This window comes from Peromyscus californicus, unplaced genomic scaffold (genome assembly GCF_007827085.1).
Source record: "Peromyscus californicus insignis strain IS unplaced genomic scaffold, ASM782708v3 Scaffold_18__1_contigs__length_77618521, whole genome shotgun sequence".
Taxonomy (NCBI): domain Eukaryota; kingdom Metazoa; phylum Chordata; class Mammalia; order Rodentia; family Cricetidae; genus Peromyscus; species Peromyscus californicus.
Window position 1 is genome coordinate 71,208,282 of NW_026294480.1, and position 24,705 is coordinate 71,232,986.

General features: G+C 39.3%; 1 protein-coding gene across 1 annotated transcript in view; it reads left to right on the forward strand.

Annotated features, from left to right (window-relative positions):
- Positions 1-24,705, forward strand: part of Adgrv1 (adhesion G protein-coupled receptor V1) — a 546,923-nt gene that overhangs the window by 164,227 nt on the left and 357,991 nt on the right. Inside the window, exons 52-59 of the mRNA XM_052743671.1 lie at positions 277-481; positions 4,925-5,071; positions 7,212-7,467; positions 9,010-9,212; positions 10,622-10,798; positions 11,121-11,303; positions 16,360-16,539; positions 20,785-20,949. Of these exons, the coding sequence (XP_052599631.1) occupies positions 277-481; positions 4,925-5,071; positions 7,212-7,467; positions 9,010-9,212; positions 10,622-10,798; positions 11,121-11,303; positions 16,360-16,539; positions 20,785-20,949 (1,516 nt within the window). The remainder of the gene's footprint in view (positions 1-276; positions 482-4,924; positions 5,072-7,211; positions 7,468-9,009; positions 9,213-10,621; positions 10,799-11,120; positions 11,304-16,359; positions 16,540-20,784; positions 20,950-24,705) is intronic.

A 24,705-nucleotide genomic window follows, 5' to 3' on the forward strand; every position in this document is an offset into this window, starting at 1 on the left:
ATTTCTCCATCTCATTGACTGAGTTAATGCTTTACATAAAATGAAAGAGCTATTAATAAGCTAGAAATCTGTTTGTTATCCATACTTTTAGTATCTAGTCTACCAAGTTAATCAGTATTATATAAATATTTTGTATGAAAATTTTGCTTATGAAGTGTTTTGATCCTTGTAAGACCAGTATTATTCAGTGTTATAAGGATTTGGGGACTAATATATACTGTGTGTATCATCCATTGGTCATCATTGACTTATCTTAATATGTGCTTCTTATGCTAGTTTAGGTGAACTGATATTTGAACCTGGTGATAAGGAAGCAATCATAGCAGTAAACATCCTTGATGATACAGTTCCAGAGAAAGAAGAATCCTTCAGAGTTCAACTTAAGAATCCAAAAGGAGGAGCAGAGATTGGCGTCAGTAGTTACGTGAGAGTCAATGTTCTGTCTAATGACGATGCCTATGGAGTGATAGCATTTGCCCAGGTAAAAAGACTGAAGATTCTACACTGAAAAGTCAAAGTTGTTGGATTGACAAATTAGTTTTAGTAAGCGTTCAGGGAGTGAGTGACACTTGACCTGTTTTCGGTCTTTGTCCCTTGCCTTGCCTCGGCCTCACTCCTTACCCTGTCTTCTAAAGTGAATTCTATGACATTATGGTTTATAAACTCAAACACTAGATTCTCTGGGATACTATATCCTAGTTTGTTCTTGTTTATTCACTTGTCTTGAATAGAACACATTATTATTTGGTCTTGTCCTAGGATTTTGCTTTCAGGTACTATCTTTAAAAAAAGCAACAACTCAGCTGGGTGGTGGTGGTGCACACCTTTAATCCCAGCACTAGGGAGGCAGAGGCAGGCGGATCTCTGTGAGTTCAAGGCCAACCTGAACTGCAGAGTGAGTTCCAGGAAAGGCACAAAGCTACACAGAGAAACCCTGTCTCGAAAAACTAAAAAATAAATAAACAAACAAAAGAAGTAACAACTGTAATTCAGAGGGTAATAATGAAACAGATCTAGATACACTACACAGTGTATTTTTTATCACACATGTCACATATAAATATAACATCAAATGAGGGAGTAGTGGGGAGGCTTCTAACTGTACAGGCCTCCATCGTGTTACATGTAGATGCCTTGGCCTCATTCTTCTCAAGGAAGAACTTTAAAAATCTCCATATACTTGGACTTCATATTCCGTTACCACTGAGAAGAAAGATAGACACTCATATTGTGTCATTTATTCCTGTCTTCAAAGAGCATTCAGACATATTAACTTGTTATATCAACAGCTACTGTATCTTTCTCCAAAATCCCTCACATATAAGGAAAGTCCAGTTCAGATAGGCTTAACCACTAGGAGCACAGCCACGACAAAGGTAGACGTGGAGTTGGTGGGTTGGTTGCGTGTTACCGTGTGTCATCATGGCTCAGACTGGGCTGACACACCTCTCCATGCTGTCATTGGAAAGCTGAGTCCTCACTCTGCCTGTTTGAAAGCTCTTGTTACTGTTACAGAACTGTTTTCCTATTCAAGTTCAGTTAATGACAGAGAGATGCTTTCAGAATCCCCCTGACCAACTCCAGCTTCAGTGACTCACTGGGAATGTTCGCAGTACTGGTGTTTAGTCAGTCTTGTATATACGTGCACACATACATATACACACATATTATGCATATGTATTATATATACATATATTATTATGTATATAATATTTTATCATATACATATAGCACATGTAATATATTACATGTGTATATTACATACACTATATATGATATATGTAAAAATATTTATAAATACACACATATGTATACACACACACATACACACACACACACATGGAAAATAGTCTTGAGGAAATCCCAGAAGAAACTAGGGGTAATATTCCAAGAATTAATTATCCATGGAGTCATACAGAATGTTCCGAGCCAAATTTCTCTAGCACTGAGTTGTGTTGTTGCAACACTTGGAGAATTTGGCCACTCAGAGAACCTTAGGACAGGCTCAAAGCCAGGGTTCTCATTGCAAGCTGGCCAGTGGTCATCCTCCACCTTACACACGTCAAAACTTTAGATCCCAGAAGGAGAACTGATGCCAGCGTAAACCATATTATTTGTATAAACTATTTATACATAGGAACCACTCACCGGGTCAGGGAATGGAAGAGACCTCTTGAAAACCACATTCTCAGGTAACAGCTGATGGTCAGCCGTGTGAGCTTTGCTCTTTAGGCTAGAGTCAGACCTGCTCTGTTAGCACCTGGACAAGCCACTCAGTGGCAGCAGCGAATTTAGAGGTGTTAAGTGGCATGGCATTCCAGTCCATGACTTGCCTTTGAAAAGGATCACTCTAGCTATTGTATTGTGAACATATTCTAAGTGGAAAGTGATATTGATCAGAGGCCATTGTGACAATTCGGTAATTATCACTTGATGGATCTGTGAGCATAAATTTACCCTTCACTTCCTTAGGGACAGCTGTATGAAAAGCTGGTTTAGGAGATGATGTTTGTGCATGCATTATCCTCATCTGCCTGTAGGGGGCAGATCACACTGTTGCCCAATCTGGCCCTTCCCTGGAACAAATGGAAAAACCTTGACAAAGGCTGAATAGAAATAGAATGTGAGCATAAGAATAGTTTTATAGTCTTGTTTCCTAGTAGACACATTTCTGAACAGAGAAAGAAGAAAGGAAAGCCAGTTTAAGTAGTATGCTTTATTTAACCCAGTATATCCACAATGCTATGATTTCAACAAGTATAAAAGAGCATTGCTGAAATATTTTTACATTTTTTTACTCTTTGTCTTTAAATTGCAGTATACATTTTGTATTTAGAAATGAGCTAATCTCAAGCACTCAGTGGTCACTGTGAACAGGGGTCCCATGTAGTATAGGTCAACTTTTAAGATTTGTATTGTATGTAAGGGGAGATCCAGGAATAGAACCCCTCTGTACAAGATGCTTACATTTTCATTAACTTCTCCAGGCCTCTCTCCAAATGACACCTTAGCAGAAAGGGCTTGTGAGGTTGACAACTGGTGCCCACAGTCTGAACTTTCATGTCCTGCCTTTTCTTCTTAAGGACACTAAGGGTTGGGTCATTTATCTATTTCTTTTCATTAAAGTTGTAAGGTACATGAGCTGGAGGCTTCCATGTTTACAGCTGCACCACTAGGTAGAGCCTGCCATCCTGCAGGAGTGAAGATAATACTCACAGGGGCTTCTCCGTGCTCCCGAAAACTATGATGGGAAAAGCTGGGGGGAATGAGCTGAGAAGCTGAGAGGTGACAGACTCCATAGGCTCCTTCCACCCTCTCACTCAGAGTCTCTCTTCAGGAAGCTTGTCTAGATAGATAAAACCCCTGTGGCTTCATCCTTGCCTGTGGACAAGGTCTGGAGTTCCTGCTAGTCCTTCAGTAGAATTCCCCAGCAGAGTCCCTCAGTTCAGGTCACCTGCATCTGGACAGCCGCCTTTTAGAAGAGGCTTAGTAGAATTTCTGGTACATCTTCTGGCTGTATGGAGGCCTCATCTTATTAACCATCAGTAATGAAAACCATGGAGCCAAGGAAACGCTTGTCTTTCCTGAGTAAATTATGTGCATATTTTAAAATCTGATGTTTAGTGAGTATTTGATCACCTTGAGCACAATTTTGTTAGCCTGAAACATGTGTAACAACACTGAACAGCTGTATGAAATATCCTCTTCTGTTGGATCTTTATTCAACTTAACATTTCCATAAGCATTAAGGAGGTGTCTCTTCAGATGGTCATTGTTAAAAATACATGGGAAACCCTACGGGAAAGATTTTTTTTTAAAAAGCATCTTTATTCTCAGTATTTATGCCTTATTGAGAAATCGAGGATGCTCTAAGAAGGGATCTGTGTCCAACCTAGGGCTGCATGTCACTAGCTGTGAATGTGGCTGGATGCAAAAAATCATAAACTTACTTAAAACATTATGAGAGTTTTTTAGCTAGCACAATTGTATGATTCTTAAACATGGACTCGTAGATGATAAGTTCATGTCATGATGCCTAAAGGTTGATGTATGTGAAAGTATCCTTCTGAGGAAAAGTTCTTTAAAAAGCTAGTGTGAGGTGCTGCATGTGTTTGGTAGAGTGATACAGCGTGGTGGACATTAGAATCAAAACAAAGAAACACGACTAGGAAGGATGGGTGGGAAGAAAGGATTATGACAGAGCACAAAGGGGTTGTTTTTTTTTTTTTTTTCTGGCAGGAAGAACAGTTGCACAGACCACGAGCTAAAGAATAAAGTATCATCAAAAGAAATAGGTCAGCTAACTGAAAAATTCACAGGACATGGATTTAAGTGTAAGATACATTAGCAAGTGATCAGAGAAGAGTGTCTTGGTTCTCACGATGTGGTTGGCATTGGGTGGGGCTCTGGAGACTTCTGGGGCTAACTCTTAATTTGCTAATAGGAGAGGGAGACCTGAAGGGCCTTTACGCAGAGGCAAAGAATTTCCCTGCCATTCCAGTTCGTGTTCTTGTTATTCTACAGACTTTTCAGTGCTGTGTGCATTGCTTTAAAAAGAAATGTGTGCTAGGTATAAAAGTAACATATGCCCACTGAGCAAAATACGTCAGGAAGACAAACATAAAATCAATGCAATAAGGTGAATGGTTTCTTGTGGCTTTAGGTTGCTTATGTACTTACTTGTAGAGACAGTTGCACTATATAGTCTGGGCCAGACTCCAACTTGTTGTCTTCCTGCCCTCTGGACAATATAGGCCTTAGCACAACACCTTATACTACATCACTGTTCATAACTGTTATGTTTCACTTACCATTTCATGTTGCTCAGAGTCATGAACTTTGCAGATATGTAGTAATGCAAAACAAAGAAGAGATTGCTTCGGTATTTCAAGGAACATCTTGTGCCTTTCTGTGTATCTTTCAGAATTCATTGCATAAACAAGTGGAAGAAATGGAGCGAGATAGTCTGGTAACCTTGAATGTTGAACGCTTGAAAGGAACGCATGGTCGCATAACTGTAGCATGGGAAGCAGCTGGAAGTACCAGTGATATATTTCCTACCTCAGGAGTGGTATGTGATTTACAGAATTATAGAAGACACTTATAAATTATGATTATCATTCACTGATGCATGGGATCAAATCCTGCCTGTTGGAAGGAATATTTGAGTTTGACTGTGTAAACACTGGCTTCCTGCTAACCTCCATAGTGGGATACAATTTAAGGCTAGCTTTGTTATTTTTTTCCATAAAAGAAATACTTCCTCCAAGAAGATGGGGTTCTAGAGATACACTGGCTGTCCTAGCTTAGAGGCCTAAGGGTCTGGCCTGGTTTCAGTTATATAGATAGTGTCATTTGGGCTATTGGCCACCTCTGGTCCTGGTTGTGGGAGCTTTGGGGCGCCTCTGGCTATCAGAGGTCATTTAGATTACTCAGGTCTTGGTTGTAAGAGCTTGATATGGCCTGGCCCAACAGATAACACAGATCACCAGGCAGTTAATCATTTCTAATTCTCAGCTTTCTGGATGGAAGAACAGGTTTTTTCATCTTTCCCATTGGAAAGACATCCTGTATGTTTAACATTCCTGGTTTCTCTGGAGATCTTTGGGCACAAGGACCTTCGTGATATGCTCCCAACAGATCCACAGGCAATTGCAGTTCCAGTGGAGGTAGATTCTGGGGAAGAGTCCTGTGTCTAAGCTGGTCCTTGGCTGCCATCCCAAGTTCAGGCCTGATCCATTGGCATCCCTCCTTTCAGTAGTTATTAGTCCTAGGGTGCCTCTAGGTGGGCCTCATTGAGAACATTTGCTAAAGCTAAGGATTGACAGCCACAAGAAGGGTCTGGGCTGAGGATCACATCATTCATCTCTCAGATTAGCCTAAAATTGATGCTCTGTTTCAAATCTGTAATCAGAATGACCAAAGGGATGGTTGACTCAGAGAGGGTTTAAGGAGCCTTTTGTTATCTATTTGTGGGAAGGGTGACCTCATGTGTTTCTGGGATGTCATAGGTCAGTATTTTGCCCAAATGTTTCTCTGGAGAATTATTAAAGGGGCTTTCATGAAATTATCTCTTGGAAAAAAATGTGTGTAACAGTTTAGCATTTTTAGGTTCACCATTTCAAAGGTGATAGACACTTCAATGTGTTAAGGATGTCTTAGCATTCTCTTGTGTTTAACACTTAATTCTATGCAAATTACCAAAACCACTAGTTGTATCTCTGTTTCTGTATGCATTGAATTATATTTCTCTAGTTTATTATATGAATATGATTAAGATTTAAAATTTTTAATGACCTGTTTCCTTGACATTGTTTTTGAAATAATTATTTTTATGTAGTGTAGGAATCAGTAGATATTTTTTGTAAGGGTCATATAGTAAATGCTTCAGATTTTATGTACTGTTTGTTCTTTTTTTTTTTTTAAAAAAAAAAATAACTATGCTTTTGTAGCACAATTGTGCCAGGTGCTATAGAGCAGTTATTATAGGTAGTGACTGTGTTCAATCAAGTCTGTTTGGCTGCATCTCAATAAAACTTCATTTATGTAAACCAGGTTTGGCTCACAGGAGAGGTAGAGGCCTCAGCCTGCGATGACAGTTTGAATAATTGGTTTGGAAGTGGATATTAGGATGAATGATGTAGGAATATTATCCAAGCAGTGGGCAGATCCCTGTCAGCAAGGACCTCAGATGCTGTCAGCAATTTGAATTTGACATCAGACAATGGAGGCAGAAAGGAAAGAGGGAGCGTGTGGCCTGCATCTCTGTTGCCTTTTTCTTCTCTTTTGAATCAATATTTACCGCTAAATGATACCACCATCTGCAGTATCAATTACTGCAACAGCTTTGTAGATAAAAACATTGAAACTGCTGAACCACTTTCATTTTCTAGAGATTTACATATACTACCAATCACTGCAGTTCCTGAGAGACTCTGTCCTTTGTATTATAATGGAAAGTAGGCACCAAGACATGACAATTTGGCTACAAGTATTAACTCATTTTTGAAAGGTTTTACTTTTTTTCAAACAATCCTCTAGTTTTAATATAAAAGACAGTTGATTTGTTTGTAAAATCATATTATGTTGTAGAATCATCTTTGGTTTATAAATTGTGGTCCTATTAAAAGAAAATAAGAAATTGACATGTTTTATGACATAATGTTAATCCCAATGTAAGCAAAACTGTCTTTTTAAAATTTTACTTTCAGATTTCATTCACAGAGGACCAGGCGCTGTCTACAATTACTCTGACTCTTCTTGCGGATGATCTGCCGGAGTTATCTGAGGTCGTGATTGTGACACTCACTCAGATTATCACAGAAGGGGTTGAAGATCCATCAAAAGCTGCTACTGTTGATGAGAACAGAAGCAAGTCCATGCTAACCATCCTGCCCAGTGACTCGCCCTATGGCGTGGTTGGCTGGCATACTGATTCTCTTTTCACCAGAGTGCCAGAGCCCACAGGTAAGTCCTGGCAAACTTAAGCAAGACTTAAGTAAGACTGCTTAAGTTCTAATAAAAAGTTTCCTTGGACAATTTGATTATAATATTTGAAAGGAATGTGAATTTCTTTTTATATGACTTTTTTAGTTTTATAGTTTATATTCCTTTTAATTTATTTTAAATTTTATAATTATGAGTCACTTTGCAGTAATGTTTACTAAAGTGTTTTTAATTTCTTAGAGCATGCTTTTATAATAGAAATGTTAATTTTAAGCTGCATTAGTAGCAGGGATTGGATTTTACTTTCCCTTCTATAGTTTCTTTACGTGTTCTTATTCCACACTCGAATTTCCTGTATTTTTAGTAGATGTAGGGAATAGTCAGCTACATTGTGGGGTAGACTTGGTGCTGAGGTGTTAATTACATTACCCCAAACAGTAATTACAGTGATTTCACCCTGTGGTGTGTACTGTGGCCAGTCCTTACCTCCTTAGAGTGCTGAAATGTTTATGTAAATAACTACTCATATCCCTTGTTGAATAAACATTCTAATAGGTTATGATCAATCAACCTATTGAAATAAAAGGTTATATATAATGTGTATTTAGAATGAATTTACAAAATGGCTTGAAAATTTTCAGATAAAAATATGTGCAAACAGATTTCAGATTCCCTTTAATCACAGAGCTCATGGGAAAAGTGGTATGTAGTAATATTCCTGGGACCTTGTCTCACTGTATGCACAAGACCCAAAACAATAGACTTTAATAAAATAATGTGCTCAGTCTCATTCAATAAACATTTTTTTGTTGTTTTTTCAAGACAGGGTTTCTCTGTGTAGTTTTGGTTCCTGTCCTGGCTCTCGCTCTGTAGAACAGGCTGGCCTTGAACTTACAGAGAATCGCCTGACTTTGCCTCCTGAGTGCTGGGATTAAAGGCATGTGCCACCACCTCCCAGCCAAATAAACATTTTTAAAACATAGTAATTTGTAGGAATTACATTGTTCCTTTTGATAATAAACACAATCATTAGAATCTCTTAGACTGGTGAGGATATTAATAAACATTTTTACTGTCTTATATAACAAATTATTTTAAACTAAAGAATGAAAAAATAATAGGTTCTAGGAGACACTTTGAACCCTGTCATTGACACCTCACTATAGAAATGATAAATCACTCTTCTAATGATTAGTATTAATTTGTGACTGTGTATTTAAGTACTCATTTTTAAGAAGTTTCTGAGGACTTGGCAGGTTTCACCTCTGTTGTGCTTCTGTATGTCCACTTCTGTAAGGTCCCATCAGACTTACTTCAGGTGCATGACATGGAAAGCATGGCAGGCTACATTGTAGGGACAGAGGGACTAAAGTAGATTCATGCAAGAGTGGATGACGATTTTGAGCATGACTTTGGGAAAAAAGGAGACAAAACACAGAAAACTCCATAGGATGCGGTCCTTGTGCTATCTCTGCCTCCTTAACTGTCTAGAGACCACATTCCACCATGACTGCTTGCAGAACACAGAACAGCTCATTAACCTGAGGCACGTTTATCTCCTAGAGAACATCACTGTTCTTCAGTTACACATTGTTCGAGACAAAGGACTATTTGGGGACATTTCCATTCATTTGATAGCGAAACCCAATTTCTTACTGCACATCAATAATCAAGCTACTGAGAATGAAGATTATGTGTTGCAAGATGCAGTAATAATAATGAAAGAAAACATAAAAGAAACTTATGCTGAAGTTGCCATTTTGCCAGTAAGTATAGATTATAATAAATATGAGATTAGCTAGGATGCTTTTAACCATAAAACTGTAATTCAGTAGTTAAAAATTCCGCTAAAATATTTTATTATCAGATGGAAAAATGATAGTGTATTTATTGTATTTGTTTTAGAGTGAGAGTGATTTATGTGTCTGATTTGTTGGCCACACTACAAAGATAATTGGTTAACTGCTTTAATAATGGGATGAATTAAATCTCCAAGTCAGTCTAGTTATTTTTATTGTTGGCTTGCAAGGAGAGAATTTTCACTTCATGATGCAATGCTTTCAATAAGATGAGCATTTAGATGACTTAGGTCTAACATTTGCTGGCTACCTCTCATCACCTTGCCCTTTCTCTGTGTGAGGAGGAAAGGAAGCTAGCGATACAGAGACACAGAGGGACCACACAGGCAGACACACCTGAAGTAGTGCACAAGAATCAGAGATGCTAGTACTGCTCTTAGTGTCTCATAGCGTTGTTGTAGCATATAGTGATAAGGACTGGGGATTCGGCTCAGAGCTAAATTGCCTGCTTAGCATACATAAGGCCCTGCCTGGGCTTGACATGCAATGCCACCACGTGTTTAAGTAGTACATTTATAAATAATAACGTGTGAGGTTAATAAAGTATATATTAGACACTGTAAACACATCAGATGCCGTTCAGTAGATGCAGTGATATTTGTATTCCCGTTAGAAGTTTTGGTGATTGTGAGTTACCTGTCATGTGATGAGGACAGTAGGAAAGGCACGTAAGGAGGAAGAGAGTAGGGAGGGTGGAGACTTTCTTTTATTTTTCTGTATGTTGCTTCTACATCTTCATATATTGTTTATTACTTTCACACAAATTAAGTAATTTTTCAAAATTAACTGTAGTATTTCCTTACACCTAGATTTATATCTAGAGCTTCCACTTTTAAAATACATGTAAAATTTATCAAATTTTCCTACATTTATTTCAGGATGTTGTATATGTGTGATATAGTCAATAGAGTGAGGTCGAAATTGTGGGACAGGTTTTTTAACATTGTCTAATGCAGTTGTGGGTGCCTTGGAAAGATCATCATTAGTCTCGAGCATATCGTAGATTCTGAGGATGTCCTGAGAATGTGTTGGCTGTACTAAAATATTGACAAGAAATCATTTTTATGTTGCAGAGGCATCATGCCTGTATAGTAAGTTAGTTGTTTACTGAAAAATATCAGGTTTACAATGTAAAGGGAATATTGTTTAAAAATATCAGTTGGGTCTGGAGGAAGATGTCTGCAGCTCCAGCTGCTAAAGAGACTGCAGCAGGGTCACCCAGGCCTACATGTTTGAGACCAGCCCTGGGTAAAATTGCTAGGCATCATCTCAGGAGCCAAACAACTGAATAAAACATCTCTCTCCCCACCTCCCAGGATGAGGCTCCGGAACTCGAGGAAGGACTCATTGTTACCATCACCGCGGTGAGCCTGGTGAACCCTGACTTCCCTGCAGAGCAGCCACGTGTGCGGAGGCCAAGGATGGAAATAGCGGAGATAATGATCGAAGAAAATGATGATCCCAGAGGGATTTTCAAGTTTCACGTTACCAGAGTGAGATGAAATTTTTCATATTTATATTAATATAAGTAAGGCTGATCCTTGCTGATTTGGCTAGTGCCTTTACATTTTTTCTTTTTGCAAAGTAATTGGATTTCTTTGTAGACATATATACAAAGATAAATATTCAATTTGTCTGATGAATGATTTTTAGTTCTCTAAACCAATCACAGAATCAAACACTTTTTTTTTTCTATTACATTTTGCTCTTAGTTCTAGGCACTTCTTACACACGTGAGAATAATAAATTCAACAAGTTGTTGCTCAGGAGAGTTCTGAGCTTTGGCCTGCCTCTCAACATCTCTTCTTTTTGAAGGATGATGGTGGAGTGATTTCTGCTCATGAGCTGTCTCCTCCCTTGAACATTCTTCAAGTTCCTGTCATCCGGCTGGCTGGAAGCTTTGAGACAGTACATGTTTATTGGAAAGCAACACCAGACAGTGCCGGCCTGGAAGACTTTCAGCCATCTCATGGGACTCTCCAATTTGCTGATGGACAAGTATGTTCATTATGAACAGACTTATTGCTGTTTTTGGCTCTGCTTTAAGTGTTTGTGAGCATCTACCACCTAAAGATGCATTAGTGACTGCTAAGTGCATTCTAGTCTGTTTCTTTATCAAGTGAAGTTCAATTATTATTAATTACTGTATAGTGTATTAGTAATCATAGGAAGAAAATTCGTTTTTATAGATTTTAATGAAAAATGCATGCAATATATTCTAATCACATTTCCCCCTTCTCCAATGTCTCCCAGATCCTCCCTGCCTCACTCAACTCCACACTCTTTCTCTCTTTAAAAAACAACCAAAAACAAAAAGCAAGAAACACACACAAAAACACAAAATGGGAACCAAAGTATACAAGCAAAAGATGACAAAAAGTATGACAAAAATGCCTTAAGCATAATGAGACAAAAAGTTTATAAAAGTACCACTGAGTCTGTTTTGTGTTGTACAACCTCTCAATGGCATGGGGCCTACTCTGAAGTGTGGAAAATATACCCTGTAGGATTTCATTGGAGAAAACTATTTTTTCCTTTACCAGCAGATGACTTCTTGGATAGGGGTAGGGGCCTGTGTCCACTTCTCCCTTTCAGCTCTGGAACCCCATCTGGTTTAGATCTCTGCAGGACCTGCGCATGCTGCCACAATCTCTGTGAGTTCATATGCGCATCAGTCCTGTTGTGTCTGGAAGACACTGTCTCCATGAAGTCATCATAATCTCTGCCTCTGACAGTCTTTCTGCCTCCTACAGAGAGAGAATTCTAAGAGACAAGAACCCCACATCTTTTTGAACTTCTCTGCCATTTGAAATAGAAGCTATGTAGTAGGACATCAATAGAAGTCGATTATTATTGACTACAAGTTCTTAACAAAAAATATTTTTTAAGTCAGGTGGTGGTGGTGTACGCCTTTAATCCCAGCACTTGGGAGGCAGAGGCAGGCCTCGTCTACAGAGTGAGTTCCAGGACAGCTACCAAAGCTATACAGAGATACCCTGTCACAAAAACCAATATACATATACATATACATATACATATACATATACATATACATATACATATATATATATATTAATGTCTGATGCACTGGTCTGTTTTAGGTCCTTTATTTGTTTTATTTCTTAGTATTCATAAACTGATATTATTTCCTATTTATTTGCTTTTGATTTAAGATCTGAACAGTTGCAGATTTATATAGTGAATTAGTTACATTAATTACATAATTCTCATTAGTCACCCCTCCCCCTCCACTGAAACCTTTCCTCCTCCCCGAGTCCCACTACTACTTTCGTGTCTTTTCCTGTGTGTGACCACCGAGTTTACTTCGGTGGCTTGCGTGAGCGTCGGGGGGAGGTTATGTCCTGGAGCATGGGCTACTTGTCATTGGCTACACCGCCAAAGAAACCACTCATTCCCTCCAGTGCCTCAGGGAGGGTCGGACTTTAAGGGCCCTCTCCCATCCCTGAGGAAATGCTCACTGCCTAGTCTTGTGCACACAGCCCCATTTTAGGGAGTTATGAGTGTAATAGCCACGCCATGTCCAGCATCGTTCTGTGGAAGCCGTCCTTCTCCTCTTCCGGCATGCTCCCTGACCTTAGAGGAGGTGATGTTTCTGCTCTCTATAGAGCCACACCCTCTATTAGCATCTGTTCTTGTTGTTCTGAGCAGTCCTGAGTCCCTGACTGGCTGCTACCTGCCGCTGTAAGAAGCTTCTTGTGGAAGGGTGAGAGCAGAGGAACCCCTGGGTGTACACATGAGTACTTAGGAGGCAGTTTGACATGTCTCTTTAGCAAATAATAGTCATAGGTTCTCCTACTCACGGGCCACAGCTCCAGGCTCTCGAACAGCTGTACACCACCAGGCATGGCTTTCCCCTGGGAACGTGCCTGAAGTCTGATCAGGAGGCAGTTGGTTGGTTCTGTCATAGTCATGGCACTGTTTCATAGATCAGTACGGTGGGTCAGCTCTGCAGCTGGCGAGGCTTCCCTCAGGGCAGGGCTGTGGACAGCTCTTCTTCCCAAGTGCTCTGCATGGCACCTCTGGTGCTGTGAAAGCCAGCCGGAGGGCAGGGATTTCCTGCTTAGTGGCGCCTTGATTTCTCTGTTCTGTATCTACGGTGTGTGGCTGGCCTCTTCAATGAGAAGTTCGTACCACCAAGTCCGGGCGGGCAATCAGTAACAATGACAATAGGTTGTATTGTTTTAGGGACCTCCCTAGCCGACACCTTGAAGGGAGATAGCCCACACCTGGTCCTGGAATTTTTAATAACCTTTGGTGACTTCAGGGAGGCACATTGTGCACCCATACTGGATATCTCAATTCAAATTCTTCTTAAAATGTTACATCATCTAAGAAGCTTACGAAACAGTGGGTTTCCAGTGTTTTCCCGTATGTTCTGGCTTGGGTTGCTCCTCCCTCGTACACCTTCTCTTTGCACCCCATGCCTCTCCACTCTTAAACCTCCACAGCCCAGTCTCCCCAGCCTGACAGTCCATGTGTTCCCTTCTCCTTCGCGTCACATCCCCTCTTTAGTCATTCCTCTCTGTCTCCCTGCCTTCTACGATAGGCGCTACAGGTTAAACACACTGCTCTGAGAATTTGAAACCAAGATCCCACACATGACAGAGAATATGCAGAGTTCATCTTTCTGGGCCTGGGCAATCTCACCAGTACATTTTTAGTTCCATTTTTCCTACAAGTTTTAGAATCCCAGTTTTTGTCAATGAATAAAATTCCATCATGTTTGTGTTATACAGCTCCACTCTTCATCATTGATAGATATCTAGGCAGGTTCTATTTCCTGGCTCTTGTGAATAGAACAACAGTGAATATGGATATATGAGTAACTCTGTAGCACAGTATAGACAGAGCCTTTGAGGTGTATTCTCAGGATTAGTATAGCTGGGTCATATGGTAGAGCTCTTTCTAGCTTTTTGAAGAATCTCTACACTGATTTCTATAGTATGTAAACCAGCTAACACACTTGCAAACCGTATACACGGGTTCCTCTTTCCCACATCCTCACCAGTGTTTATTGTTATTTGCTTTTGTTATTATAGTCATTCTGATTGTAGTAAGATGAAACCTCAAAGTAGTTTTAATTTATATTTTTTTGTGGTTAAAAATGCTGAATACTTTAAGCTGTATCCCTTGTAATAAGTACGAATAGAACAGTTTTATAAATTTTTAAAATTTGTGTGTGCATGCATGTATGTGTGCATGTGTGTGTGTGTGTGTGTGTGTGTGTGCATGTGCATGTGTGTGTGTATGTGTGTGTGTGTGTGTGTGTGTGTGTGTGCGCGTGTGTGCGCCTGCGTGCAGGCAAGTGTGTGCCACGGAATGTGTGTGTAAGTCAGAGGACAACTTCACGTGTTTGTGTTCACCTTTCATCTTGTTTGAGACAGAATCTCTTCATTTACTACATATGGCAAACTGACTGGCCTGTGAGATTCTGTGGATTCTCGGTTCTCTGCCACCGAGTGCCTTGGGAGTGCTTGGATTCCAGGTGCATGCTGCTGTAACTGGCTTTACCTGAGTTCTGGAGATCCAAACTCAGGACGTCACGGTTGCATAGCAAGCGCTGTGCCCCCGGAGCCATTTCTGCAGCACACATTCTTAATCAGTGAACAGAAAAGCGTGTGGATCGCATGCATGCTTGTAACTTAAGACAGCAGAATCTACCCACAGTTAGCCCGAATTTGCCTGTACAGAGTTACATAGCCTGTACCGGTTCCTCAGTGGTCCCCAGCAGCTCTGTAACGCTAAAGGATACACACAAAGGCAAACTTCCCCCACACACAGACCGATATGGTTAACGATTAGTACAGTTAGAACTTTTAAATGTTTTCTACTAAGCGTGGGTTGAGGGCACCACAGGTAGTTGGGAATGTTTATGTTAAAGCAGTAGCAACAAAATTGGCTTTTCACTGAAGCAGCTGGACTCCTGGCATTTTGTTCCACGCGTGAACCTGAAGTCCCATCATTTACTAGCATTCTTTGTATTACTGTGTTTTCTAAACTTCCTGACTTGGGAGGGAGATAGTTTGTGTTGTATGGTACAGATTTGAAGTGTGGATTCTGTGACAAGCTGTTATATCTGGGTTTCTGCTTGTCTGAGTGTGATATCCTGACTTCTTGCTTTCCCCCATTGTTAAATGTTGTAGATAGAAAACAATTTCTTTCATGATCAATGTATCCAAGTACTGTACCATACCTGCAGGCTACAGACGAAGATGTTAATGTGATGATGGAGCCAGGGTGTTCTTAGGAGCACGTGTGAAATCGCAAGCTGGAACAGGTTTATTTATATTCATAAAAATGTTTATCATAGGCCCTGATGAGTCTGATTATAAATCCTGATCACAATCATCCAAAACAGCACATTTTTTAATCATCTCTTATCTTCTTTTAAGTTTGATTGAGACAGTCAGTGATAATGTTTCAAAAAGATTTGTTTTTATTTTAATGAAGTGCATGACTGTGTTGTGGGTTTGTGCGTGTGTCTGAGGTTCCTGAGGAAGCCAGATTAGGGCATCAGATGCCCTGGAGTTACAGGTGACTGTGAACCACCTGACTTGGGTGCTGGAAGCCAACGTGGACTCCCTCCAAGAGCAGTCTGTGTTCCCCATCACTGAACTGTCTCCTACACACAGGGATTGCTTTATGGTCCTATTTCCTATCATGCAAAATTAATATCAAGCACACTGGGTTTTATGCCTGTGTGGTGGTTGTTAGAAATTGCATACCATTTAGAAACTTTTGTTCAAGAATCCATTACCTGTTATATCACTAATAAAATAGTTTATTTTTTATTAAATATGTAATTTATCTTGAAAATAATAGATCTAAATTTCTAACTTTGAAGAACTATATATATCATTTTACGTGTATTATGGATATAATAAGCAAAACCCTGTTTTTTCTTTTCTACTGTGTTTTGTTTTATTCAACTAAAATAATTAAAATATATATATGAGGAAACATTGTTATTACATTATATATCTTTCCCTTCCTCTAATTCTTCCTCCCCTTCCCTCCCCTTTGTGTTTCATAGGTCACTGCACTGATAGAAATAACTATAATTGATGATGGTGAATTTGAACTCACGGAGACATTCAGCATCTGCTTGATGAGTGTGGCTGGTGGTGGCAGACTAGGTGACGATGTTGTAGTGACTGTTGTCATACCCCCAAATGATTCTCCATTTGGAATATTTGGATTTGAAGAGAAGACTGTAAGTTAAATATATCAGGGGACTGCTTTCCTCGGGTTTTCATGTAGTTTTCAGTAAAAAGTATCTTTAATCTTTGTTTTGAAGCTTTTCATTACCCTTCACTTAGTGAGTCTCTCTTCAAGATCAGTCTTTTGAGTAGGCTGTTGCCGTAGGAAACACTGAGATACATTGAGAGTCTGTCACATCAGGTGATTGTGACAGAAAACAACAGATTCATTTTTATTGTGTATGGTAGACCAAGATGGGCTTCTCATCCGTGTCTTCCATTCTGTTTGCTTTACTGCTGGTATCCTGTCCTTGTTGAGAGGGCTTTCATCACTGGCCTCAGGTTGCAGTTTAGGATGGGGTGAGTTGGTGAGTCTTAGTCCTAAACATTCACTGGGCTAGAGTTTTACCTTGGATTATATTGAACAAAATATTGGATTATATTCTCTGCTCCAAGCTTTGATAAACAAGCTTTTTCCTCTTGCTGTTCACTATCTGTTTTCTTCCAAGATGTGAAAGAAGAAATTCACTTGTCATAGATTTAGCCCTTGAGTGGAGATAAAAAGCTTAACCAATTGCAAGCATGAAATGTTTATGTAGCTCTTTCTGTTTGATGGCAGTTTTTATGTTATCATTCTCTTAAATATAATGTAGGATAATCTCTATCATAACAATCATTTGTGGTAGTGATATATAATTATTATGACTTTATCTCTTAAAGACAACTCCAGGATGAAATAATCGTAAATATCCTTAGGTAGTTCATATTTACTCAGAAACATTTCTGGCTCAGTGTGTCACCATTCACTCTTATCTACTGTATAGTCAGTAATTCATCATGAGTAATCTTTAGCTGCTCAAATGCTCCCATCTTTACTATTCTGTGTCCAGAGGACTAAAACTTTCCAAATTGTCTAAGAGATCTCAGTTTTTCAGATACTTGAAAGTTTAAATACAGCCTAAATGTTACCTAATGATTTTGTCAGTGTAATTACAATTTCACAAGAAATTGGGACTTTTAAGAGTACAATTTTGCTATAACCAAGTAAAACATTTTTTTGCCTGGAGAAAGAATCAAGTAGAAATCTTTGAGTGACTTGTAATAAACTAATGTCTAGGGGATAGGAAATGTATAGGAAAGGTGTTTTTATAAACTTGTATCATGAGATAAACATCATTATTATTTTGTAATAATTCTAATCACTTAGCATTTCTTAGAATATTGACATATATATAATAATATTTTGGAATATTTTAGTACACATAAGTATGTAATTTAATTTTTCAAATTTGAACAGGGCTAACTGCTCAACTATTCAATTTGTGAAAACTTATAAAAATACTTTTGCTTGTAACATTATCATACTTGAACTTGGACATTGAAATCTGTATTTGTAAGCCACCCCTCCTTTTATGGAAAATTAGCTGGATAAAAATAATTTCATGGTTTAATGTTCAGTTCCTCAGTTGGTGAAGACTCTTTGAGTTTGGGCATTCGGTTTATCTTAATTGCTTTTATTAACATCAGTGCTCTAAACCTAACTTAAGCATGATTGGAGAATTAATCTACTAGCCTCAAGTTACTATTTGTCTTACTTTAAAAGTAAGATTAGACACCCAGGTCCTAATGTAAGTTTTCTCATAACAACTACAAGGAATAAATGAGTTGATGCGTGTAGAGCACTCACATTTAGGGTTTGCTTTTAGTAAGTGCAGGTGACATTTTTACTCTTGGTAGACTTAGTACTAATTGTCACTCAACCCTGTACATTTGTTTTTATTATATCCTTTCTTACCACAAAGTACCCTACTTTCTAACATCCTTGTGAAACATGCAGTACTGTACACAATGAATAGTATTAGTTGGTGACAGATTAAAAAGAAAACTGAAAAACATTGAAAAAAGATTATTAATGTAAACCCATCAAAATAAAATGCTCACAAGGGCAATGTGTAAGAATATAGACATGTGGATATCTATGCATATTCCAAGCTAAGCAGAAAATATGCCTACAGGTTGTTTATAATTGATTCCTTCTTTCTTTATTAGAAAATATTTTTTGTGCCTAAAGAGTGGCATGAACAATATTTGGTGTGGAGTCAAAACACTTGAATTAGATTTGAGTCTTGTTTTACCCAAATATGTATACATATCTGATCTTCAAACTTCTCTCTCTCTCTCTCTCTCTCTCTCTCTCTCTCTCTCTCTCTCTCTCTCTCTCTCTTTCTCTCTCTCTCTCTCTCCTTGGCTTTTTGAGACAGGGTTTCACTGTGTAACAGCCCTGGCTGTCCTGAAACTCGCTTTGTAGACCAGGCCGTCCTCGAACCCACTGAGATCTGCCTGCCTCTGCTGGGATTAAATGTGTGAGACACCACTGCCCGACTGATCTTCAAATTTCTAAGAGTTCTCTGGGGCTTAAATAAAATAAACTGTGCAAAAATTAACACAACACAAAACACACAACACACACAAATATCACAATAAAAGCTCAATAAATACCAGTTATTTCCAAATCTCTGTTCTTGATTCTAACATTGAGCCTAGTGAACAAACAAACATAAAAACAAGATTGTACTGTGTTTGGTAAGTTTCTGTGTTCAAAATGGAAAGCATTGTGTTACATTTCACATCTACATAGCTGAGCTTTATACACTACACTTGGCCTTTGCTGCCTAAAGTGAACATGCATAATTAACTCATACCAGATCTTTTAATAAGGACTTCAGAATAAGAAGTGCTACTGCTGGTAAATTAATGTAGTGAGTTTCCAGTAATAAGGTGGCTCAGGAGAGAAGTCTTTGGGAGCATCTGAATTCAAATGCCAAGAGCCTACATGAAAGTTACACCTGAAGTAGGAATATCTGTAATCCCGATACTCTTATGGTGTCTTAGTTATTTTTCTGTTGCTGACGAGAGGCTCCATGACCAAGGAAACTTAGAAAAGAAAGCATTTAGTTGGGGGCTTGATTACAGTTTCAGAGGATGAGTACACAGTCATCATGGTTGGTAGTGTGGTAGCAGGCAGGCAGGCATGGTGCTGGAGCAGTAGCTGAGAGCTTATGTCTAATACACAAGCTGGAAATAGAGAGATAGAGACTGGACCTGGCATGAGCTTTTGAAACCTCAAAGTCCACCTCCAGTGACACATCTTCTCTGAAAAGGCCACACCTCCTAATCCTTCCCCAAACAGTTCTACCAACTAGGGACCAGATTTTCAAATATGTGAGCCTATAGGGGCCATTCTCACTCAAATCACCATATATGGAGAAGTGGGAGGTGCAGAAGAATCCCTGGAAGTTTGTTGGTTAGCTAGCCTAGTGTATGCAGTGGCAAAACAATGAAGAGACCCTGTCTCAAGCAAGGTGGAAGGCAAGGACCAGTGCTCAAGGTTGAACTCTGGCAGCCATACATACATAGTGGGACATGTACACCTGCTTTCACACACAGCAATGCACATACACACACACCACACACATCATACACTCAAAAAACCTAAAGAACGAAGAGAGAGAGAGAGAGAGAGAGAGAGAGAGAGAGAGAGAGAGAGAGAGAGAGAGAGAGAAACTATTGTTTGAAACCATTTTATTAATTTGGACTCTCTTCCATCCCCCTAATCAAAATTGCTTTTTAAGTATTTCCTCTTCTGATAGAGACAACCAGCTTAGTAAAAACTTCAATTCACTAAAGTTGGTGAACGACTGACCATTCAGAGGATAGTCTATACCTGGATATTCCTATTACTTAGGAAATCTATATGCTGTAATAAAGAGCCCCCAAATTTCAGTTCCTTTATCTTTAGTGTTTGCCTCTTTATACAAGAGTTTTATAGTAGTTTGCCCATTTTTCTGACTGCCATGGACCCCTCTTCTTCAACTGGCACCCCAGGCATAAGATTATTCCTCTCTCTGCTTATTAGCATTTTAATGGTCTTGGAGGCATCTTCTGTATTCACCTACAAGTGGGAAAACAGCAGAGGTGGAGGATTGTGGGGAAGTTTGAGTGTGCTAGCAGCTACAATCACTTCTACCAGTGACCTGTTGACAATGCAGCCACTTCGCTCCACCTAATTTCAAGAGAAATTTGAAATACCCAGTAGCCTAATGTATAGAAAAGGAAAATGGGTTTGAGAGAAACCTTTTCCCTCCTACATGTTAGTATGTCATGAATAGAATTTTAAATTCAAAACTACAATGATCACAAACAAATAAGATTATTTCTATTTTTAATGTGTTTGCTTTACTGGATTTTATTTCTTGTAGGTAATGGTTGATGAATCCCTTTTGTCTGATGACCCTGATTCATATGTGACATTGACAGTCGTCCGGTCCCCAGGAGGAAAAGGAGCTGTCCTACTTCATTGGGCTATAGACGAGAAGGCCAAAGATGATCTCAGTCCTTTGAATGGGACACTTCATTTTGATGAGGTACAGTCAGGCTCTCAGTTCCTGTAACTTTTTTCTTATTTTTATAGAGCATTGTGGTATTGTTTATGAATCCACATGCTAGTGTTCAAATTTTTTTTTTAAAATTCATGTGCATTGAGAGGAAATGGGAGGAGACAAGGAAAATGGAGGGAGAAGGAAGGAGGGATTCTAGATTGCAGAATCCAGACCCTGTCTCTGTAACACAGTCCAAAGTGACTTTCTGTCACATTCCCCGACTGCCTGAAAAGGTCGAGTCAGCCAGACAAACCAAATGTCGGGGTGTCATCCCTAATGCCAACACTTCTGCAGGCATTCCATACATTTTATCACCGAGTCTCATTTTCTGTTTTCTTTTCAATTTGCTCTTTTACTATCCTAAGTGTACAGAACTTTCACAATGAGTCAAAACATTGACGGTGAACAGTCTTTAAGACACTGTCAAATCTACAAACGTCCAGCCAACATATTAAATGCACACAATAGTCACATCATCTCAAGGGGAATCTCAAGCTTACAGACTTAGATTTTTTTTTTTTTTTTTTAAAGATTTATTTATTTATTATGGATACAGTCTTCTGCCTGCACATATCCCTGCAGGCCAGAAGAGGGCACCAGATCTCATTACAGATGGTTGTAAGCCACCATGTGGTTGCTGGGCATTGAACTCAGGACCTTTGGAAGAACAAGCAGTGCTCTTAACCTCTGAGCCATCTCTCCAGCCCCCCAGACTTAGATTTTTAAAGCCATTGACCTTTTGATAACATGGCTGAGATAATGTCCTAAGTATCTGCTACAGAGATGTGGGTTAGGGACACACCAAGACGACTGGCTCTGCTCTTGCCAGGGCTGTCTGTCTGTCTGCTTATCTTCTGTCTTCTGCCCATTCCTGCTGCCTTTGTGCCCCTTTCATTAGCACGGCACCCAAGTACTCACTGGTGTTCCTTTCCTCTCGTGCCTTTCCCTTAGCTGAGCGATTCTGAAGAACAGTTTTTAGGGTGTGCTGTGAGAAGAGAATCAGTCCTCAAGGGAAAGAAAGGAGAGAGGGAAAGGAAGTGTACTGAGGATGGAATTGGATTTTGGAGATGATGGGGACATATGCATTCTAACCTCTCATCCCTCTGCATCTGAGAAGGCAATGCAGCATCGGTTACACACTTGGGATTAGCTGACAGCTCGTCCCCTTTCATGTCAGGTCAGCCTCCACCTCACAGTGTGCGGCTTCATGGAGACTGGTTTTGCCACCGCATCTTTTAGACTACCGTTCCTATATAGATGTATGCAGTAATAGAGCTATTATAATGAACCCCATTTTACAAGATATATATATATATATATGTTGCTAGAGTTTTCCTGCCTTGCCCACAGTCGGGACAAATCTTTGTCACCCGGCAGTCCCACAGCCGCTCAGACCCAACCAAGTAAACACAGAGACTTATATTGGTTACAAACTGTATGGCCGTGGCAGGCTTCTTGCTAACTGTTCTTACAGCTTAAATTAACCCATTTCTATAAATCTATACCTTGCCACATGGCTCGTGGCTTACCGGTATCTTCACATGCTGTTTGTCATGGTGGCGGCTGGCAGTGTCTCTCTGACTCAGCCTTCCACTTCCCAGCTTTATTCTCCTCCTTGTCCCACCTACACTTCCTGCCTAGCCAATGGCCAATCAGTGTTTTATTTACCAACCAATCAGAGCAACACATTTGCCATACAAACATCCCACAGCATATATATATATATATACATATGTGAGAGCTTCTAGAAAAATCTGGCTTCTTGCCTGAGACCTTACCTGGTGTTCTCATGGAAGCCTCTAACTCCTGGGATACAGTGCTTTGCTCTCATCCCATCAATTTAGTCGTCTTCCGTCTGTGCCCCTGTGATGTCCACACATTGGAAGAAGGAAGGTCTCCTTCAGTCAACCCACTGTCACTCTAGCTCAGAAGTCTTTTCCATGCTTATGTGTTTAGTAAGTAAAACAAACAAAGCAACCATGTGCTCTTGGTATAAACCTCGGAAGTACAGAGGGATGAAAATTAAGTGAAATCTCTCCACTCCTCCTGTGATAACCACCATTGACAGTTTCTTTTATATCCTTTATCAAAACATATGTACCTGCTTCTTCCACACATGGAATTTGTGCTCTGCAATCAGTCTCTAACTTGCTGCTTTATATTACAATTTAAATCAAACATTTACTTTCCATGCTAACCAAATTGCATTAAAAACTTGGATAAAGCCTGGTGGTGATGGTACATAATTTTAATCCCAGCACTTGGGAGGCAGAGTCAAGCATGTCTCTGTGAATTTTAGGCTAGCCTGGTCTACAGCATGAGTTCTAGGACAGCTAAGGCTACACAGAGAAACCCTATCTCAAAAAACAAAACAAAGCAAAACCAAACAAAAAACAAAACAAGAACAACAAAATCTTGGGTAAATACATTCTTTTGCTCAGGATTTACTGCTAACACCTCCCCACTCCCCCAGTCTCTCTGTACCATCATGGTTTTGGTAGTTCAGAGATTTACATCTGTCCTTCAGTCCTTTCATGGCCATTTCTATACGATGACAGATTTCTTAGGTCACCCGTGTTTGTATTCATTTTATCTACTACATTTCCTTTCAATTGTGGTTCTCTTGTAATATTGGAAGTAACCAGGGACAAATTTTACATCCAATGAGACTAACTGAAACCTTCTTCCTACTTGGGATCTAGGTAAATTTATTTATGTTGATAATATTTGGTTTTCAAAGTACAAAACAAGAATAGCAATGTTTAACCAGGCAAGGCATAAGGACTGCAGGAATAGTCTTTGCAAGCAGGCTAATTTCCTGACACTTCAAAGTGCCTAATGAAAGAAATGCTATTTAAAAAGAGTTAATGAAAATAGCTGTTTGCTCTCAATGTGGTGAAGCTCATCTTTCCTACATCGTGTGCTTAAAATTGTATAACTTTGAAGTTCCATAGCAAGCAAATAGTTTGTATTTCTGTCTCTCTGAGACAGCCTGCAGTGGTAATTCCCAAGTTGCTGCTCCATATATATATGTAGCTTTTGTGCAGAATATGAATAATAAAAATTTTAAGGAAAAAATTTCCAGGATCAAAAATCTTTGAAAATTCTTGATTGAATTGAGGAGGATTTTTTTGAGGGGTTTGATGAGAAGTTTTTTTTTTTTTTTTTTTAAGACTCTTTGTACTTAAGTGAATTTTGAATCACTAGTAGAGGTTTTCTGAGCTCATCTCCCCATGAATCATTCCCATTACCTCTTCGTGCCAGAGTCCTTGTTATCATTTATAATCAGCATTACAAAACTGTTGATTTGGAGTGACAGCCTTTCCCTCCACTTACCAGCTGTTACTTATATTGAGAACTGGAGTTTCTGTGACATGAAAAGTTGCCTTGCATGTTTCCTAGCAGGCAGTGTGAATATACAGAATATAGTAGGTTCTTATGATTCATGGAAGGGTTGTTAATACTTCTGCATTTGTGGACTGCACCTACTCACTAAAATGGATTTGTATTCCTTTGCCAACATGCTTTATGCTTTCCTAGTCATTTGCTGACATAGGAAGAATGATGGAAAATTCAGTTTTCATATTTTGTACATTCCTTGCTGAGGGAAGACAGAGAATGGACTTGTTTCTACCTCACAATGTAAAGAAATGTGCTTTTAATATAGTCTCTTTAGAATGAGTTTTCTTCATTTGTGGGTTTGTGATTTCACTGCTTAAAGTGATTCCCAGTGTAGTGTTG